General features: G+C 34.1%; 2 protein-coding genes across 3 annotated transcripts; both read right to left on the bottom strand.

The window, feature by feature from the left end:
- Positions 1-5,236: 5,236 nt before the first annotated feature.
- LOC112734356 (uncharacterized) lies at positions 5,237-9,131 on the bottom strand. 2 transcript variants are annotated; one of them, XM_025783626.3, is made up of 14 exons: positions 8,738-9,131; positions 8,436-8,547; positions 8,260-8,352; positions 8,068-8,172; positions 7,913-7,996; positions 7,709-7,824; positions 7,519-7,620; positions 7,320-7,436; positions 7,170-7,226; positions 7,010-7,076; positions 6,871-6,924; positions 6,578-6,652; positions 6,471-6,506; positions 5,237-6,385 (listed from the first exon to the last, which is right to left on the bottom strand). In XM_025783626.3, the coding sequence occupies exons 1-14, from the start codon at positions 8,776-8,778 to the stop codon at positions 6,269-6,271; spliced, it is 1,176 nt and encodes a 391-aa protein (XP_025639411.1). In that variant the 5' UTR covers positions 8,779-9,131; the 3' UTR covers positions 5,237-6,268. The 2 variants fall into 2 exon arrangements, with proteins under 2 accessions (XP_025639411.1, XP_025639412.1); XM_025783627.3 differs by having other exon boundaries at positions 8,630-8,778.
- An 865-nt stretch (positions 9,132-9,996) lies between these two features.
- LOC112734355 (uncharacterized) lies at positions 9,997-14,951 on the bottom strand. Its single transcript, XM_025783625.3, has 15 exons — positions 14,568-14,951; positions 13,122-13,243; positions 12,885-12,993; positions 12,641-12,775; positions 12,167-12,271; positions 11,795-11,878; positions 11,594-11,709; positions 11,400-11,501; positions 11,168-11,281; positions 11,019-11,075; positions 10,882-10,948; positions 10,743-10,796; positions 10,580-10,654; positions 10,443-10,478; positions 9,997-10,358 (listed from the first exon to the last, which is right to left on the bottom strand). The coding sequence occupies exons 2-15, from the start codon at positions 13,139-13,141 to the stop codon at positions 10,242-10,244; spliced, it is 1,191 nt and encodes a 396-aa protein (XP_025639410.1). The 5' UTR covers positions 13,142-13,243; positions 14,568-14,951; the 3' UTR covers positions 9,997-10,241.
- Between the last annotated feature and the right edge of the window lie 949 nt (positions 14,952-15,900).

The following is a 15,900-nucleotide window of genomic DNA, read 5'->3' as shown; positions in this document are numbered from 1 at the left end:
AACATTACTGGAATATCGTTAGTGATGATGTGTTTTGGGTAGTTAACGGGTTCTTTACAGGAGGTCACATATTGAAAAGTTTCAACCACACACAAATTTGTCTGATCCCAAAAGTCCCAGATGCTAAAGATATGTCCCAAGTGAGACCAATTAACATTTCTTTTTTAGTTTATAAAATTATTTCTAAAGTCATAGTTCACAGACTTCAAGGAATGATGCATAAACTTATCATCCCTTCTCAGAGTGCTTTTATTAAAGGCCAACTGATCTCTGATAATATCTTAATTGCCCATGAATATATGCATTACCTGAAGAACAAAAAACAAGGTCTGGAACATGATATGACCCTCAAATTGGATATGAGTAAGGCCTACGACAGAGTAGAGTGGAACTTTTTGTCGTTTATGTTGGAGAAAATAGGATTTGATCCCCTTTGGATTATTTGGATTCATGAATTAGTGACGACAGTTTCTTATTCTGTGATTGTGGAAGGACAACCGTATGGTTTTTTCAAACCACAAAGAGGTCTCTGCCAAGGAGATCCTCTTTCTCCCTATCTTTTCTTATTTTGTGTAGAAGGTCTTTCTTTCTTGCTACACAAAGTAGAACAAAACAGTCTCACTGAGGGCATTCAGATTAACAGGCGTTGTCCTAAGGTCAATCATCTTCTATTTGCAGACGACTCTATTCTTTTTTGTAAGGCTAATTCAACTGTTTGTGAAAATATCCTTGATTTATTAACTACGAACGAGTGCTTCAGGGGGTCAGAAAGTTAATATTGGCAAGTCTGCAATTCTTTTCAGTCATAACACTCCTTTTGACTCTCGTACTTGTCTGGCTACCTCCTTAAACATTTCACACATAGGAGCTCAAGATAAATATCTTGGGCTTCCATCTGTTGTTAATAGATCAAAGAGATCCAGTTTTAACATGGTTAAGAAGAAGATATAGAAAAGAATTCAAGGTTGGAAGCGTAATCTATTGTCTTCTGGGGAAGATTAGTTTTATTAAAGGCAATTGGAGAGGCCATCCCGATTTACACTCTCTCCTGCTTCAGATTACGAGACAGTCTAATATTCGATATTCACTCCTTACTGACTTAGTTCTGGTGGAAATGAAAGGCAACTGGCCTGGATCAGTTGAGACACTATGACTCGCCCAAGAAAGGAAGGAGGTCTTGGTTTTAAAGACCTTAAGGCTCAAAATCTTGCTCTGTTAGACAAACAGTATTAGAGAATAGCAACACATTCTAATTCTCTATTGGCCAAAATTTACAGAGGTAAATATTTCAGAATCAAAAATATTCTAAATGCAGAACCTGAAACACTCCCTTCTTGAAGATGGAGAAGTGTTTTGCAAGGTATAAATGTGGTGGAGAAGGGACTTACCTGGAGAATAGGTAACAGTATAAACATTCATACGTTTGATGACCTATGACTGCCTCCCCCATATCCATTCACTGTGCCAATAAATATTCAACACTTGGCCATTGTTGCTCTCAGAGTACAAGACCTGATTATTGAAGAAAGAATTTGGAATCAGTCGTTAATTACAGAGGTCTTTTCAAGTAATATTTCAACTAGAATTCTATCTTTAAAAATTGAAGGTGGAGATGACACACTCCAATGTGCACTCAACAAACAAAAGAAGTATGATACAATATCAGGCTATAGAGTGGCGTACCTATTCTTACACCCTCCACTTGAACTCTGTCCAACCCATATGTAGCAAAAAGCCCCTGGATCAACCTTTGGAAGATGAAGCTCCCTCACAAAATCAAATTGTTTATTTGGAAGTGCCTCAATGGTTGGCTTCCGGTTCTAGCCCAGATTCACTGGAGATTTCCTGCAACACTGGCACTATGTCTCCGTTGCCAAAAAGATGATGAAACATTCCCTCACTGTCTTATGCAATGTCCAGCTATAAGAGATGCTTGGTCCAATAGTTCTTTGAGTTTATGCCTCCCTACCCATCCAATTACTGAATTTTGGTCTTGTGGAACACCACGACGGAGCAGATTCGTTCAATGGGTGGTGACGATCGGAACCAACAACTGCTTGCTATTCTATGTTGGAAAGCTAGGAATCTCGTTGTCTTTGAAGGAACCAACACTGCCCCAATTTCTATTTTCGATACTTCTAGTAAATTCCTTCGAGAGATTCAACGCCTCCATGTAGCTTCTCATTGAGTTAGTTCACAAGTCCTATTCTCTGGAAAGAAATCTACTTTCATTTTTTGCAATTTTCTTTTCTATTTTTTACTATTAGATTTTTTTCTAAGTGTGGTTTATTTGAGAGATCTCCATCATTCATTGTTTTTGTCCTGACATAAACTCTATATTTTATTTACTAAATTTAATAAAATATATTTTTATTTCTAGAAAAAGAAAATAATAAGAAATCAGTTTGAATAACAGCTAGTCACAAAAAAAATAGAGTCACCAAAAAAAATTGAATAACAATTTTTTTTTGTTGACTTAGCTTAAAATTGAATGGAAGGAAAGCAAATCAGATAAATTTTTCTCGCTCCTTCTTTGGCGGAAACCATAAAAGGTTAGTGTGTAATAATAGTCCACAATGTGTATTAAAATTAAAATTAAAATTAATTGTGACTCAATCTAAATTTTTTTTAGAATACTTAAAGCTAAAGATAAATCTTTAGATTTAATTCTATCCTTACAGCAGAAATAGGAAACTTATCTTTTTGGGATCGACAAAATATTCTTGAAGAGAGGCGAATTATAAAGACATTAGTTGAAAAGTAAATTTTGGTAATATCCGAATTTTTAGTGAACCATGGTTCCTTCCTCTTTACTCCTTTATTGTTCCACCATCTGCGGTGCTACTATCAGATAGTTACTATCTATTATAAGGGAAAGACCTGTTTTGTCAAATAAACAGTGGAACCAAATATTAATCTCAAATCTTTTCTCTCTAGAAATTGCTCAACGAATCATCTCCATAACCTCAAAAGAAGGTGAAGACACAATTCAATGGATAATGAATAGAGAAAAAACATATGATGTTGTATCAGGATACAGAATTGTTTATCAATTTTACCATATCTCTATTGAATTTTGTCCGAACTTCATGCAACAGAGGCCAGTTTGGAGCCATTTATAAAAGCTGAAAATTTCACAAGATTTTGCTTTTTGCGTGAAAATCCTCCATGGTAAGCTTCCTGTTTTGCTTCTCATCCACCAACGATTCCTATTCACTCCGACAACTTGTTCAATCTGCAAGTCAGCTCCAGAATCACTCATGCACATTCTATTTTTCTGTGGAAACACTAATCTAATGTGAAAAAAGAGTCATTTGGCTTACCTCATTTTTGATCATAAATATTCCTTGTTCTTCGATTGGTGGAGGAATTCAGTGTTACAAACTGGGCTTCAAAGAACAAACCCTCAAGAGCTCGACTGATTTTGATTATAGTTTGGAATATCTGAAAGGAGAGGTGCCGGCGAGTCTTCGACCATGTCCAGTAGCTTCCAAAAAAAGTGCTAGCAACATTGTTTAAATTGAATCAAGAGCTATCTATTTTGCCTTATGCATAGTGCCCTAAGAATTTTTTCCTACCTATTATTTTTTTATATGTCTTTCTTCTTACAATTTCATCTATTGGTGAATATTTGAACATCTTCTTTTTCTATTTTTTTTATCTTAACTTTTGGACATTATATTTATTTTTCTATTGAATAAAATATCACTATTATCTATGAAAAAAATTAATTACTAATATAAATATATATTAAAATATAAAATATATATTAAAAATAAATTAAATAACACATAACTAATTTTAATATACAAATAATATTTTTTAATAACCATTCATCAAATTCATACACAAAATATTGCTACCATAAGCGGTATGCCATTTTATCAGTACACAATTAAAAATATGAAAGAATTTATATTTTCCCAACTCATGTCACACAAACACAAAATACACCTAGTGTATATCATAGCTTTGATATATTCAAATTTGAAGCCTATTATTTATATCCCTTTTTGTGTATATCTCTTTTATACACTTTTTAATTTTGGTATTAAAAGTAATTGAAAAGAAGCGCAAAAACAAAAACTAATTTATGTTAATTAAATAGTCAATTCACTCATCTGCTCAAGAAAATATCGAAATTTAAATTTTGTAGAACACTAAAAAAACACATAAATAAAAGTATTTGTCTTTCACACTATGTGTATAAAAAAATATATTACAAATATAAAATATCATTCTTCTAAAAGTATAAATACTTTTAACAAAAGTAGTATATATATAAAAGAATAGTTTAGTGCACAATCATTCTACATGCAGGATTTGAGGAAGAGTCGCACTCAAAGAAATTATATATATTTTACAAAAGATAAAATACAAAACTTTAGATAATGTTGGGATATAATTATGGCAAATTTTATAGTGTCTATAATTTTGGTGTCGAAATTGCCGAACTTACCTTATATGGTTAATTTTAAATATTAAAAAATTATTTATTTTTATATTTTTTAATTTAAATATTAATTTTTATCTTCTTTTAGTAAGTTAGACAAATATAAATAGGCACCATAGAATACACCTATAATTATATATATGTTATAATTTTTTTTGACTTTACAAAAACCAAAATTTCTCTTTATTCTATCTTTTAGAACCGTATGCTTATTTGGACCATGAATATTTTTTTTTCCAGAGGGGCTAGCTACAAACTATTCAATCTGCCATGATTATGCTTGAAATAATTTGATGATGGGACTGAATCATGGAATATAATGGAAGTGATGCACGCATGAGGAAGAGATGGAGTAATTTGTAGAATTACTCACCATATTATATTACAATTATATATAGCCCATCATCACCAATTTGTACAAGTGCAGTTACCGAATCCAATTCCATATGTATGCACTTTGCTTTCTTTGAATATATTAAAGTGTTACAAGTTAAACTGAAATTGAAAGGCTGCGCTTTGTTACGAATCTTTGAATTATGACAAAAAAGTATTGGATTCTCCATCTTTTGATCACTTTCAGATATTTCTTTCCTTTCCTTAATTCTCCTCTTTAATCTCTATATTAAAGGGAGATATACAAGAACTAGATTCAGTTTTATCTACCATGCATTATAGAATAATCTTGATTATCATTATTAATGTCTTTAATGATCAACAATCAGTCACGTGCATATATAAAACTATAAATAAGGCGTATCTGAAACACAATTAAGAACATTGCTTGATAACACAAGAATGGCATACCACCATAACCACAAACACCATAATAGGAACCATTATGGTTCATCGTGGAACGTTGAACCCTACAACGAAAACGTAGAGCAACCAGTGCACCATCATTACAAGGGTTTCAGCACCATCTATGAGCATCCCATAGAAGAAGCATACCCAACAAGAAGGGTTCGTGAGCCAAAGAAGAATGATGAGGACAACTTCATAGAGAGGTACCAACGTCCCAGGTTTGAAGATAGTAATTCCTTTGAGAGCGTTGACCAAGAAGCTGATGCCTTCATTCAATATGAGCACAAGAGAATGGAACTGGCCAAGCTCATATCAATGGGTGCTTTTAATTAATAATTGTGTATTATTGTAAGTAAGGGTTTCTTTATGTGCATATTGTCTTTTTTTTGTGTACCATCTTAAAAATGGATACAAGATTTTGGGATGTATATGAATAAGTTTTGTGAAAAAAACTCATCCCTCAATCTTTATGCTCCATTTTTAAGATGTATATCAAATTGGCTCATGCCCATGTTTTAGCTAGAATAAAGTATATAATGACCTTTTTTTTTCCACTTAAATAATAATGCATCATAAAAGCCCTCATTCTCTTGTATATATGGTTTGCTGTAATTTGCGCAGTTTCAAGTTTGTTATGAATAATATTGTTTAGAAATCATGAATTAGCCAATAAGTGATTATATAACTATATAAGTCCCTATGAAATTTGTGGACTTCCTTATATGTGTATTCTGTTCTTGGAGAAACCCTTAACGACATGAAAGAAGTAACTTAAAAATCTTATCTAATCAAATAGAAACTGTCAAATAGAAACTGTGCATTATATCATTATTCTTTTTATTTGAGAAACCTCTCATGTAGATTAGCCATATCAGAACTAACAGAGTCGCTCTTATTGACTCTGCTGTCCAAATATGTTGTTGTAGATTGTAATGAAATCTCAAGTTTCAACTACACAAGGATGTATGTATGAAAGAATAACAATTAAATGTAAAAATTGTTGATACGATCCCCCTAATTATGAACGAGCAAATTTGTATAATTAATTCCCTTGGATTTGTAATATGACCTCTCTGCATTTGTCAACCGGCCCTGGAACATCCTCCATTCCATCCCACACCTTTCCTTCACCTGCCCAAACTCCATAAAAATATCATCATCATTAATTAAGCCTCTTGATCAGTTAAGTTAACCATTAATCATATATAAAACATACCGCTCGCCATGCAGTTTTCCCAGCTTGTGCTTCTCCCTATCAAGCACACAAGTTTACTGAGTGTAAATTAAAGTGAAGTAGATTCATTCATGGGATCAAATTATTACCTGATTCCCTAATGAGGGAACACCTTGGTGAACAATCCACTGAGCATCAACAACTCCAATCTTCTCATGTGCAGGCTAATATATCATATCATATACACACCCTTTTAGTATTATCATGTTCAAAAATGCATCTAAATATGTGTATAAATGTATGTGTTGTTAAACTCATTTTTAATGTGTATTGGAATAATATATATACTGAATTGGTAGCTTATTTTTTGTGTATACCTAGTATGGTTGTATAATGTTATGTCAAATGAAGTAATATTATTATTATTAGGTAATTCACTTACCTCAACACATTTTCTAAAAGCAAAATCAAGACCCCAGCCATGCACAAATTCATTCTGCAAAACCCAGTCTCACTATGTTACACTCATAACTAATTATTGGAAGCAAGATACCAAAACTAATCAATGGAAACCACTGAACCTGAATCATATGCCACACACAGCGCCATGCAGCTCGCGAAAACACTGGAGCCATGATCTCTACAAATCTGCATGCATACATGGACAGCATCACATAATAATGAAAGGAAGAGAAACAGGAACAGACAACAACACTTGAAAATTCAAAATGTTCCTCTTACGCTGCACAAGGAGGCAAAAGAGGATACTTGCACTTTCCTGGTTTCTCCTGAGCTTCTCTAATACAAGAAATTAAGGAAACAGAAAACAATTACTCAAAAGACATACTTGTTGGACAAGAAATTCCGTGAGGAGTTCCCCATTGTTCTTACTTGTGAACTTCATGACCTTCTCTTCTCTTTGTCATATTCCAACATGGCGCTCCTTTACTTTGTTCCAAACCAGGCTGTGAAATCTCCAACTTATGCTTCCTCACAAGTTTTATGTATCTGCATTTGGATTTTGGAATTAGAATGACAGCATATGAAACTTCCTTAATAGAACCAAAACTAAAACTTTCATAAGACTCACTCCTCTGCATTAAAATGTTCAACACCTAAGTCTTCATCCCACATGAAAATATACTCATATGGTGCCACAATATCTGGATGCAGAAATCGCTTCGCATACCACCTAGCAGGGTAAACAATAGGCCAATTTTACCTTGAAAAACAGCTTTAACAGCATAGGCTATACTTATAACAAAGGAGCTTTACTTTACCATTTGGTTTGTTTGTGAACACTGATATGAATGGCCCGTTTGGACCATTCAAACTCATCCCATTCAGTTGTTCGGCCATCATAATGGAATAGAACAATTGTGAAGTTCTCTGAAAGCTGTTGAATAAACATAGATATATAGTTCAAGGGCACATAGAAGACACAAGCCTGTGTAGTGTTAACTTGAAAAGAAAGAAGGGAAGACCTTTTTCACTGCTGCATCAATATTCATTCTCTGCTCATACCCAACAGTGAAGGTCATAAGGTATTTAGGCTTTGAGGTGAAATCCTAAAAGTGGCAACAAAATGGTTAAATTCTCTGGGTATAGCTGCCTTGAACAGTGAGCACAAGATACACACCTCACTGGGAAGACCCCATAATTTGCGCAGAAAGAAATCCGATTCTGCTTTGACAATCCCAGGAGCTAATCTTTCTGCACCTCTTGGATTTGTTGGAACCCAAATCTGATAAAAGTTCATTTTAACTCTCTTCAAATCACTGTAGAGAAAGCAACTTCTAAGTTCTAAGTTCTATGCATGAAGGATGCATACCTTGGATGGATCATTTAGGAACTTGTCTTGTGATGATATGGTTTCTGTAAATTTTTGCTGAATGCACGAGAGATTAATGGATGGAAGATTGAACTGCACAAATAGTCCAAGAATACAAAATGGTCAACATGAATTCACTCAAGCATAAAAAAGAACAACATGATGAAATTCAGCACCTTTGTTATTGACAGTGTTGGCAATGATACTCCAACAATTAAGCCTAGAGCAGTTCCAACGAAAAAGATCACAATAATCCTCATACTGTCGCTTGGTTTTCTCTTGGCACAACTGCAGCAAAACAATATGCACATGTCACTTGAAAGGGAGTTGCTGAAAAATCAGAATATATATCAAACTCCAAAGATTGGACCTGTGAGTGCGAGTAATGATCCCCATTATATAAAAGTTTTTCTGACTTTTTCATCCATATAAGAAAGAAAAGAAGACAGAAGTATAAGATATGGAAAGGGAGTATTACTATATCTTTGATTGAGTAGTATTCCACAACCAAAGTGGCATATTGAATAACGTTGTTGTTTGATGAATTCTATGTTCACTTTTAGTGCGGTCTAAGCAGCAGTATGATCATGTGCTTTGTGCTTCTTCCCCCAATATCCCTCCGCAAGTTATTATCTTTTAACAAAAAAATGATACGCAATGCTAATCACATGATATCTCTACCACGTGACACTTTCTCCTCATTACAATTCAAAACACAAAAATATTCCTGGTCAACTTTCTTTCAGGTAAATGAAAAACCCAACAAATTTGTTAAAATTAGTTAATAAGCCACTTGTGGCCTAAAAATGACCCCTTCTTTTTTGGTGCAGATACAATTCATCTTCTCTTTGTTGAAATCGTACAATGGAAGTAAGCTTTTTGCTGCAGCAGCAACCTTGTATTATACGTATCAAGTCAACGTGCCATTGGAAACCCAGTCTCCGTAATTTGGTCAAATCTAGTGTATCGTTGACCAAAAGTTTACTTATATAATTCTACAAACTCGGCCGCGTCATCGTCCAAGATCAATTTTTTTGTACCAATGAAGAATTATTACCCTAAAAGGATGGCATATATAAATTCCTCTAAAATTAAGCAGCTTTTTATTTTTAGGACTGAAACTAGAACTAAAAACTGAGTCTGAGTACTGTATTTGGTGATTAGAGATTAGAGATTAAAATTAAAATTTTAGTCTTTTCACTACTTTTAGAAATTAAGAACACAGAGATTGAAATTTTGAAAGACAGAGTAAAATTTTATTAATATTTTTTTAAAAATATTTTTATGTAATTTTTTTAATTTTAAATTTATTTTTTAATTTCTATATGTATTTTCTTCAATTACACATGCTACTGAAACATAACACAGTCATGTAAATTTTAATCATGTAACTTTTACACAAAACATAATATAAAAACTTAATTTAATCTTTGTCTCTCAATTTTCTATCTCCCAATCTATTGTCTCTCTTCCAAATACAGTCCTAAAATTTAGGCGATATTACATTAAATCCAATTAAAAATAACATATTACATTGACGACACATTGTTCCAATGAAAGGTTTGATGAAATTAGTGGTTAACGTACGATTCCAACTATCGTAGTGCCCGTCATTGTCCACCACAACGTTTGTGATTATATTAGTTTGATTTTGGACCAATTCAATTTCGACCAAAGTTAAGCATATATTATTTCCAAGTGCCCCACGCGCAGATATTGAAAAGAACTTTATAAGAGTTAATCGAAAGCATAACTATTATTTACCTTCATGTATTCCTCTCGCTTTTAGCATTAGAACTCTACATTGAATTGGTTCATCCTTAGCTAGACTATAATCTATAAATTCTGATCCCAAGCATCTAGTGCCAAAAACTTAAAAACCAATTATATGAGAAGTGTTCAAAAATTAAAATAAAAATAAGAATGATATGATGATAATCGAAGTTGAATGGGGGCGATATACATTATAGTGTCCACTAGGCTTATGGAGTGGTGGAATTACTAAACATATCAACCCCAACAGCCTTGAAGTATTCGCTTTCTGCATTCGCCAACCGACTTTGGAACATCGTCCATTCCTTTTTACACCTGTCCCTCACCTGCCACCAACAAAACACATTAACTAACTAGGCTGATGTTATAGTATCAAAATCCATCCATTTTATGAAACATGAGTGACATACCCCCATCCATGGTGCTTTCCCATCTTTTGATTCTCCCTACCAACCAAACACAAACCAGAAAACAAATGAGCATCTTACAGCTGCAATTTGAAGAATTAAGATGAGCTTTATGACAAGAATCATGGAAAGGCACTTACTTGATTCCCTAGTGAGGGAACACTTTGATGTATAATCCACTGAGAATCAACAACTCCAATCTTCTCATGGGCAGGCTATATATCATATGGCCAGGATCTTAGTACATTAGTAATATATCAAAAGATTATTCAATGAGTTTCAGTAATGGGAGGATGGACTCACCTCAACACATCTTCTAAGGGCAAAATCGAGACCCCACCCATGGACCAAGTCATTCTGCATTGTAAAGATTTGGAATTATGCGCTATCAAGTGTTTAAAACAAATATTGAATAGCTTAGAAACAGAGTGAACATTCCTACCTGAATCATATGCCACACACAGCGCCATGCATCCCGTGAAAACACTGGAGCCATAATCTCAACAAACCTGCACGCATCAAACAATGAGGTACAGCTTGGAGGGAGCAGACAGCAGAGTGCGCGACAATAATACTTACGCTGCACAAGGAGGCAGATGAGGATCACTGCACCATCCTGGTTTCTCCTCTGTTTCTCTAATATAAATCAAATAAATAAACAGTTAAGACACATTCATATCTTTTTTACTTAGACACCCAAAGAAATGGCACAGGATTCTCATCATTACTTGTGAACTTCACGATCACCTCTTCTTTTCGTCATTTGCCATGTCAACCCTTTATTAGGTTCCAAACCAGGCTGTGATATCTCCAACCCGTGTTTTTTCACCAGTCTTATGTATCTGCGGTTAAATTGAAGATGCATATCAAACTTCATCAGTAAATCAAAATAAAAGTCACTCTCACTGTGTGTGTGTGTGTGAGAGAGAGAGAGAGAGAGAGATAAATCATAATACTCACTCTTCTGCATTAAAATGCTCAACGCCCAAGTCTTCATCCCATATAAAAATGTAATCATATGGTGCTACAATATCAGGATGCAGAAACCGCTTGGCATACCACCTAGGAGGGAAAACAGTATTAACGTTAAAAATCACAATGAAGAAAACTAAACCAAAACTTACAAGTAATGGGTTCTAAGTTATTTATCTTACCATTTGGTTTGCTTGCGGGCACTAACATGAATAGCTTTCTTTGACCATTCAAATTCATCCCATTCAGTTGTTCGACCATCATAATGAAATAGAAGTATCGTAAAATCATCTGAAAACTGTTCAAAGTGACAGATCTAGTTTAAAGACAAATTACACAAATATCTGCAGTGAGAGGACAGAAGAAAGGAAACAAGAGATAACCTTTTTAACAGCTGCATTAATATTCCATTTCTGATCATAACCAACAGTGAAGGTCACAAGGTACTTTGGCTTAGAAGTTAAATCCTGCAATTGGCAACTTAATCAGATCCGCTGTATAACCCATCACCAAGAAAACACAAAAGGCCCCAGCATTCGAAGACAATATTAGCCTAACAATATAAGAAGAAAACAGAACTAGAAGAAAAGTGCAAAATGGAAGCCACATAAGTTAATATGAAATTGGATTTGGTGTTTTAGAGCAAGTTTCCCTTATAAAAGTCAAGCAAATAATCTGGTGAAAGAACTTTACTACACATTATTTCCATGATAACAAAAATTAATATGTATCGCTTGGTTCACTTTTATACACACCTCACTGGGCAGACCCCACAATCTGCGGAAATACAAGTCTGACTCAGCCTCGATAATTGAAGGAGGTAATCTTTCAGCACCTCTGGGATTTGATGGAACCCAAATCTGCAGAGAAAGATGAAAATGAAAATATGCAACAATGATTATTTAACCTTGGAAAACAATTCTCCCCCAATATGAAAAAAAAAATACATGATCATGCTCAAAAGCATTAAAAAAAAGGAAGAAACACACTGAAGTCTGAAGATATAGATTGAAGGAAAACCTGCCATTTTTATCCATTATTCTGCTACATCATTTCCGATTACTTAATCTAGGATCCTACGTGCTACAACTCTTTTAGGCAAACTTCTAAAAACCATAAGGATTTTCATGCATAAATTAACTCTAATCAAGGGTTACTGCATTTCTTGGATCATTGCAAACCCAGTACCTTTAACATTCTTTCCAAATCTGATAAGGTGAGATGTGTACCTTCATTGTATCATTTAATAACTGATATTGTGATTTATTGTGATTACTCTTCATAAAAGACCGCACATTGCCACCTGTGTTCTCTTCAGCAAAAGGAACATCGATGGAGGGGAGCAAGCTTGATGGGAGATTCAACTGCAAGCGTTAAGCATTGTTAGTCCGAAAAGTCGTAATACATCAAATTATCAATAAAATTCACTCAGATACAATGTTTCTCAAAAAGACGAAGATACTCAATCTGCACCTTAGTTGACAATGCTGTAAATGATACTCCTATAAAGAAGCCAATAAATGTTCCAACAAAAGTTGTCACAATGAGTCTCATGCCTTCACTTGGTTTTCTATTTGTAGAACTGCAGTCAATAGTACGCAAATGTCATGTATAGATTTTTGACATTAGATACAAAAAATCCTTTAAAAAAAAGGAAGGGAAAGAAAAAAAAGACAAAATAGCAAAGTTAGTTATCTTCAAAGAAGAGACCTGCGAGAAGTGATCCCCATTATATCCAAGCTTTTCTGACTGTTTGCTTGTAAGAACTGAACATCTATCAAGTGGATTTATCCCCAGAAGAAGAAGCAAAGATGTGTTAAACAAAAAAAGCCCTGCAGAATGTACAAGGAAGTGCTAAACGTGTTAATAAGTGCAACCCACTATGGTTTAAAAGAACTAAAGGAGAAAATACACCAGTATGTGGGAAAAAGACCAAAAACAATACTCTCTGAATATCCCAGTTGGAAAACTACGACACCTTGGTGCACTAGAAGTCTAGAACACAGTGGTAATATTAGTAATCTGACTAGGTTGGGCTTCTAATATTTGTATTACACTAATACTTGACCTAGATTAGAAGTAGAAATAGGAATTAGTGCTTTGTAACCAACACATCATATCAATCAAACATCAATTAAGGAGCTTCTCATTTCCTCATTACTGTCTGAACCATAACTACAACATGTAATCACTGCACTGCCACTGCCATGCCACGGCCTGCCCTGCTACTATTATGCTGCAAGTTCCCAAAAGTTCCCTTAACTGTACTCCACTACCTTAGTGTCTGTCATGTGGTTCTTGTTTCCTCTTGGATGTTACAACTTCATCCACTGCAACAACTTACTTTCCTGCTACTTGTGGCTCTAAGGAGAAGTTTTTTCTCAACCCTCACATGAATTTGATCCAGCCACAACCAATCCCACCATCCACCTCGGATCATCCAGATGCCAATTTCTTACTCACTAGAGATTCCATGCACCCATTGATGGAAATCTTTGTAGCTGCTCCTTAGATTTTATCATCACCCATCCACCAGAATAGCATTTTAACTAAATTCCTAACTCAACATAGCTAAAGCCATCGGCAACTTCTTTTCTATATATCCCCATAATTCCAACTCAACTTAATCTCCTTAAAAGCTTCTATTATGAAAATATCCCGCTTCCACAGCCCAAATTATTGATACAAATAAACCACTACCAACTAAAAGCATGCGTCTTCTCCCCAGAACAGAATCACCCAGTAACTTACGCAACCATGTGGCACTTCCCTTAATTAAAGGAATCGTCATTGAAAGATTCAAATAAAATTAAAGATTAAACAAAGATTAAAAAAAAACTCAAATCCCCATAAACCTAGGAAACAAAAAACAAATTCCCACTTCCAACTAAAAAAAACGGCAAAAGTCAAGTTAGATTCAATCATTATAAGGTATAACAGATAACAATCCTAATATCTCGTAGAAAGAACCTTCGAGAACCTCTGGCCACAAAAAACAACACCCATACCGACCCTGCATATACTTCACCTTTGCAAAAAAAAAAAAACCGTTCTTGCAATGAGCAAAAATCAGAAACTGAATATCGAAGCATCTTCAACGAAAACAAGGATCAAACAGTTCATCTCAGTAAAATCAATCCAAAGAAGTGGTTATACCTGGGAATGAACGAGCCCTACAAGCACAGGAAGCAAGATCTGGCAGAATAAAGACGTTAACTTGTTTTAGTTGCTGCGTATGAGCAGAAAAAGAAAGAGCTGTGGGTACTGACAATGGAGGAACGAACGTGAAAGACAACGAATTAAAGAGGGAATTTACAGCTGAGGACACAGAAAAAATAAAGTAATTGAAGGGATTGGTGTCTTCTTGTCTATCACTCTCAGGTTTGGGTTTATATATATCACTGCCAAACGCATAAAACAGTTTAAAAATGAATCAGGGATTTTGTGTTGCGTTTTAAGATGCTGGATCACAATCCCTTTCTTCTAATTGTCACTAGTATAAAATAATAATGATAATTAATCATATAACTATCAAGTTATGCTCTGAAAAGGTTCCTTTTTTTTTGTTTTATAGGCAAAAGAATTTGAATTTGAATTTATAATTAAATTACCTGTTACTAATGTTGCAGCAGGTATTATTTTTAATGGAAAAGTCTCGTGAAGTAAGAAGATAATTTTTAGTTTAATTGATTTTCTTTTTATTAAGTAAAAGAGATTATTAAATATTTTTTATATTATTTAAAAGTGTATGGAAATAAAAAAGATTAGATAGGATGAGGTTGAGGTGGTTTTTCGTGTAATTGTCAAAGCAGGGATTTAGGTGGGAATGAATGTTAGCTGACTTCTCAATCTCAACCAATTCCTAATCCCTTTCTTCTTTTTTACGGCTCATCTTATGGTAGTGAAGTAAGTGCAGTTATATTAATATGGAAATAAATAATAATAGGAGAAACCCAAAAAAGAAAGGAAAAAGGAATCCTAGTTAACGGCATATTCTAACATTACATCAGTATTTAACCAGCATAGTAATTTGTTCATGATGAATGGTACTTGGTAAATTAATTATTTAGGACAAATAAGTTGTAGAAAATATGGGAAACCTGGTAGCGAGGTGCTTAAAATCAACGAGGTTTGTCACTTTGTCTAATATTAGGCGGCTAATCCATGAGTACCATGGACTGAAAATTGGTTGAAAAGTCGAATATTTTAAATGCCGACACTTCTTTCAAACATGACTATAATTACTTCGAATCGGAAAATACTTGGAAAAAAAATTATATAAAAAAACTTAATAGGAAAGAAATGTTTAGATTCAACTCAACTCATTCAAAATCAAGAAAGGAATTCTGTTTTTTTTTTTTTTTCTGGGAAAAGTCTGATCAAGATTAAAAGAGGATGTTGGACTATGAATCCACTAGTTATAATAATAATAACCATAACAAAATGTTAATTAGTTTAACCATAACTAGTATATTAAATGCTATTAAAT

This window comes from Arachis hypogaea, chromosome 3 (genome assembly GCF_003086295.3).
Source record: "Arachis hypogaea cultivar Tifrunner chromosome 3, arahy.Tifrunner.gnm2.J5K5, whole genome shotgun sequence".
Taxonomy (NCBI): Eukaryota; Viridiplantae; Streptophyta; class Magnoliopsida; order Fabales; family Fabaceae; genus Arachis; species Arachis hypogaea.
This window is presented reverse-complemented; position numbering and strand designations above follow the sequence as displayed.

Coding starts and splice junctions, on each gene's coding strand:
- LOC112734356 (XM_025783626.3), bottom strand. CDS start 8,778: ATGCCACTTTGGTTGTGGAATACTACTCAATCAAAGATATA. Junction 8,548..8,737: donor ACTACTCAATCAAAGATATA/GTAATACTCCCT, acceptor GTTTTGCTGCAG/TTGTGCCAAGAGAAAACCAA. Junction 7,077..7,169: donor CTTTTGCCTCCTTGTGCAGC/GTAAGAGGAACA, acceptor GTATGCATGCAG/ATTTGTAGAGATCATGGCTC.
- LOC112734355 (XM_025783625.3), bottom strand. CDS start 13,141: ATGGGGATCACTTCTCGCAG. Junction 11,879..12,166: donor TGTGGGGTCTGCCCAGTGAG/GTGTGTATAAAA, acceptor TGCCAATTGCAG/GATTTAACTTCTAAGCCAAA. Junction 10,359..10,442: donor GGAAAGCACCATGGATGGGG/GTATGTCACTCA, acceptor TGTTGGTGGCAG/GTGAGGGACAGGTGTAAAAA.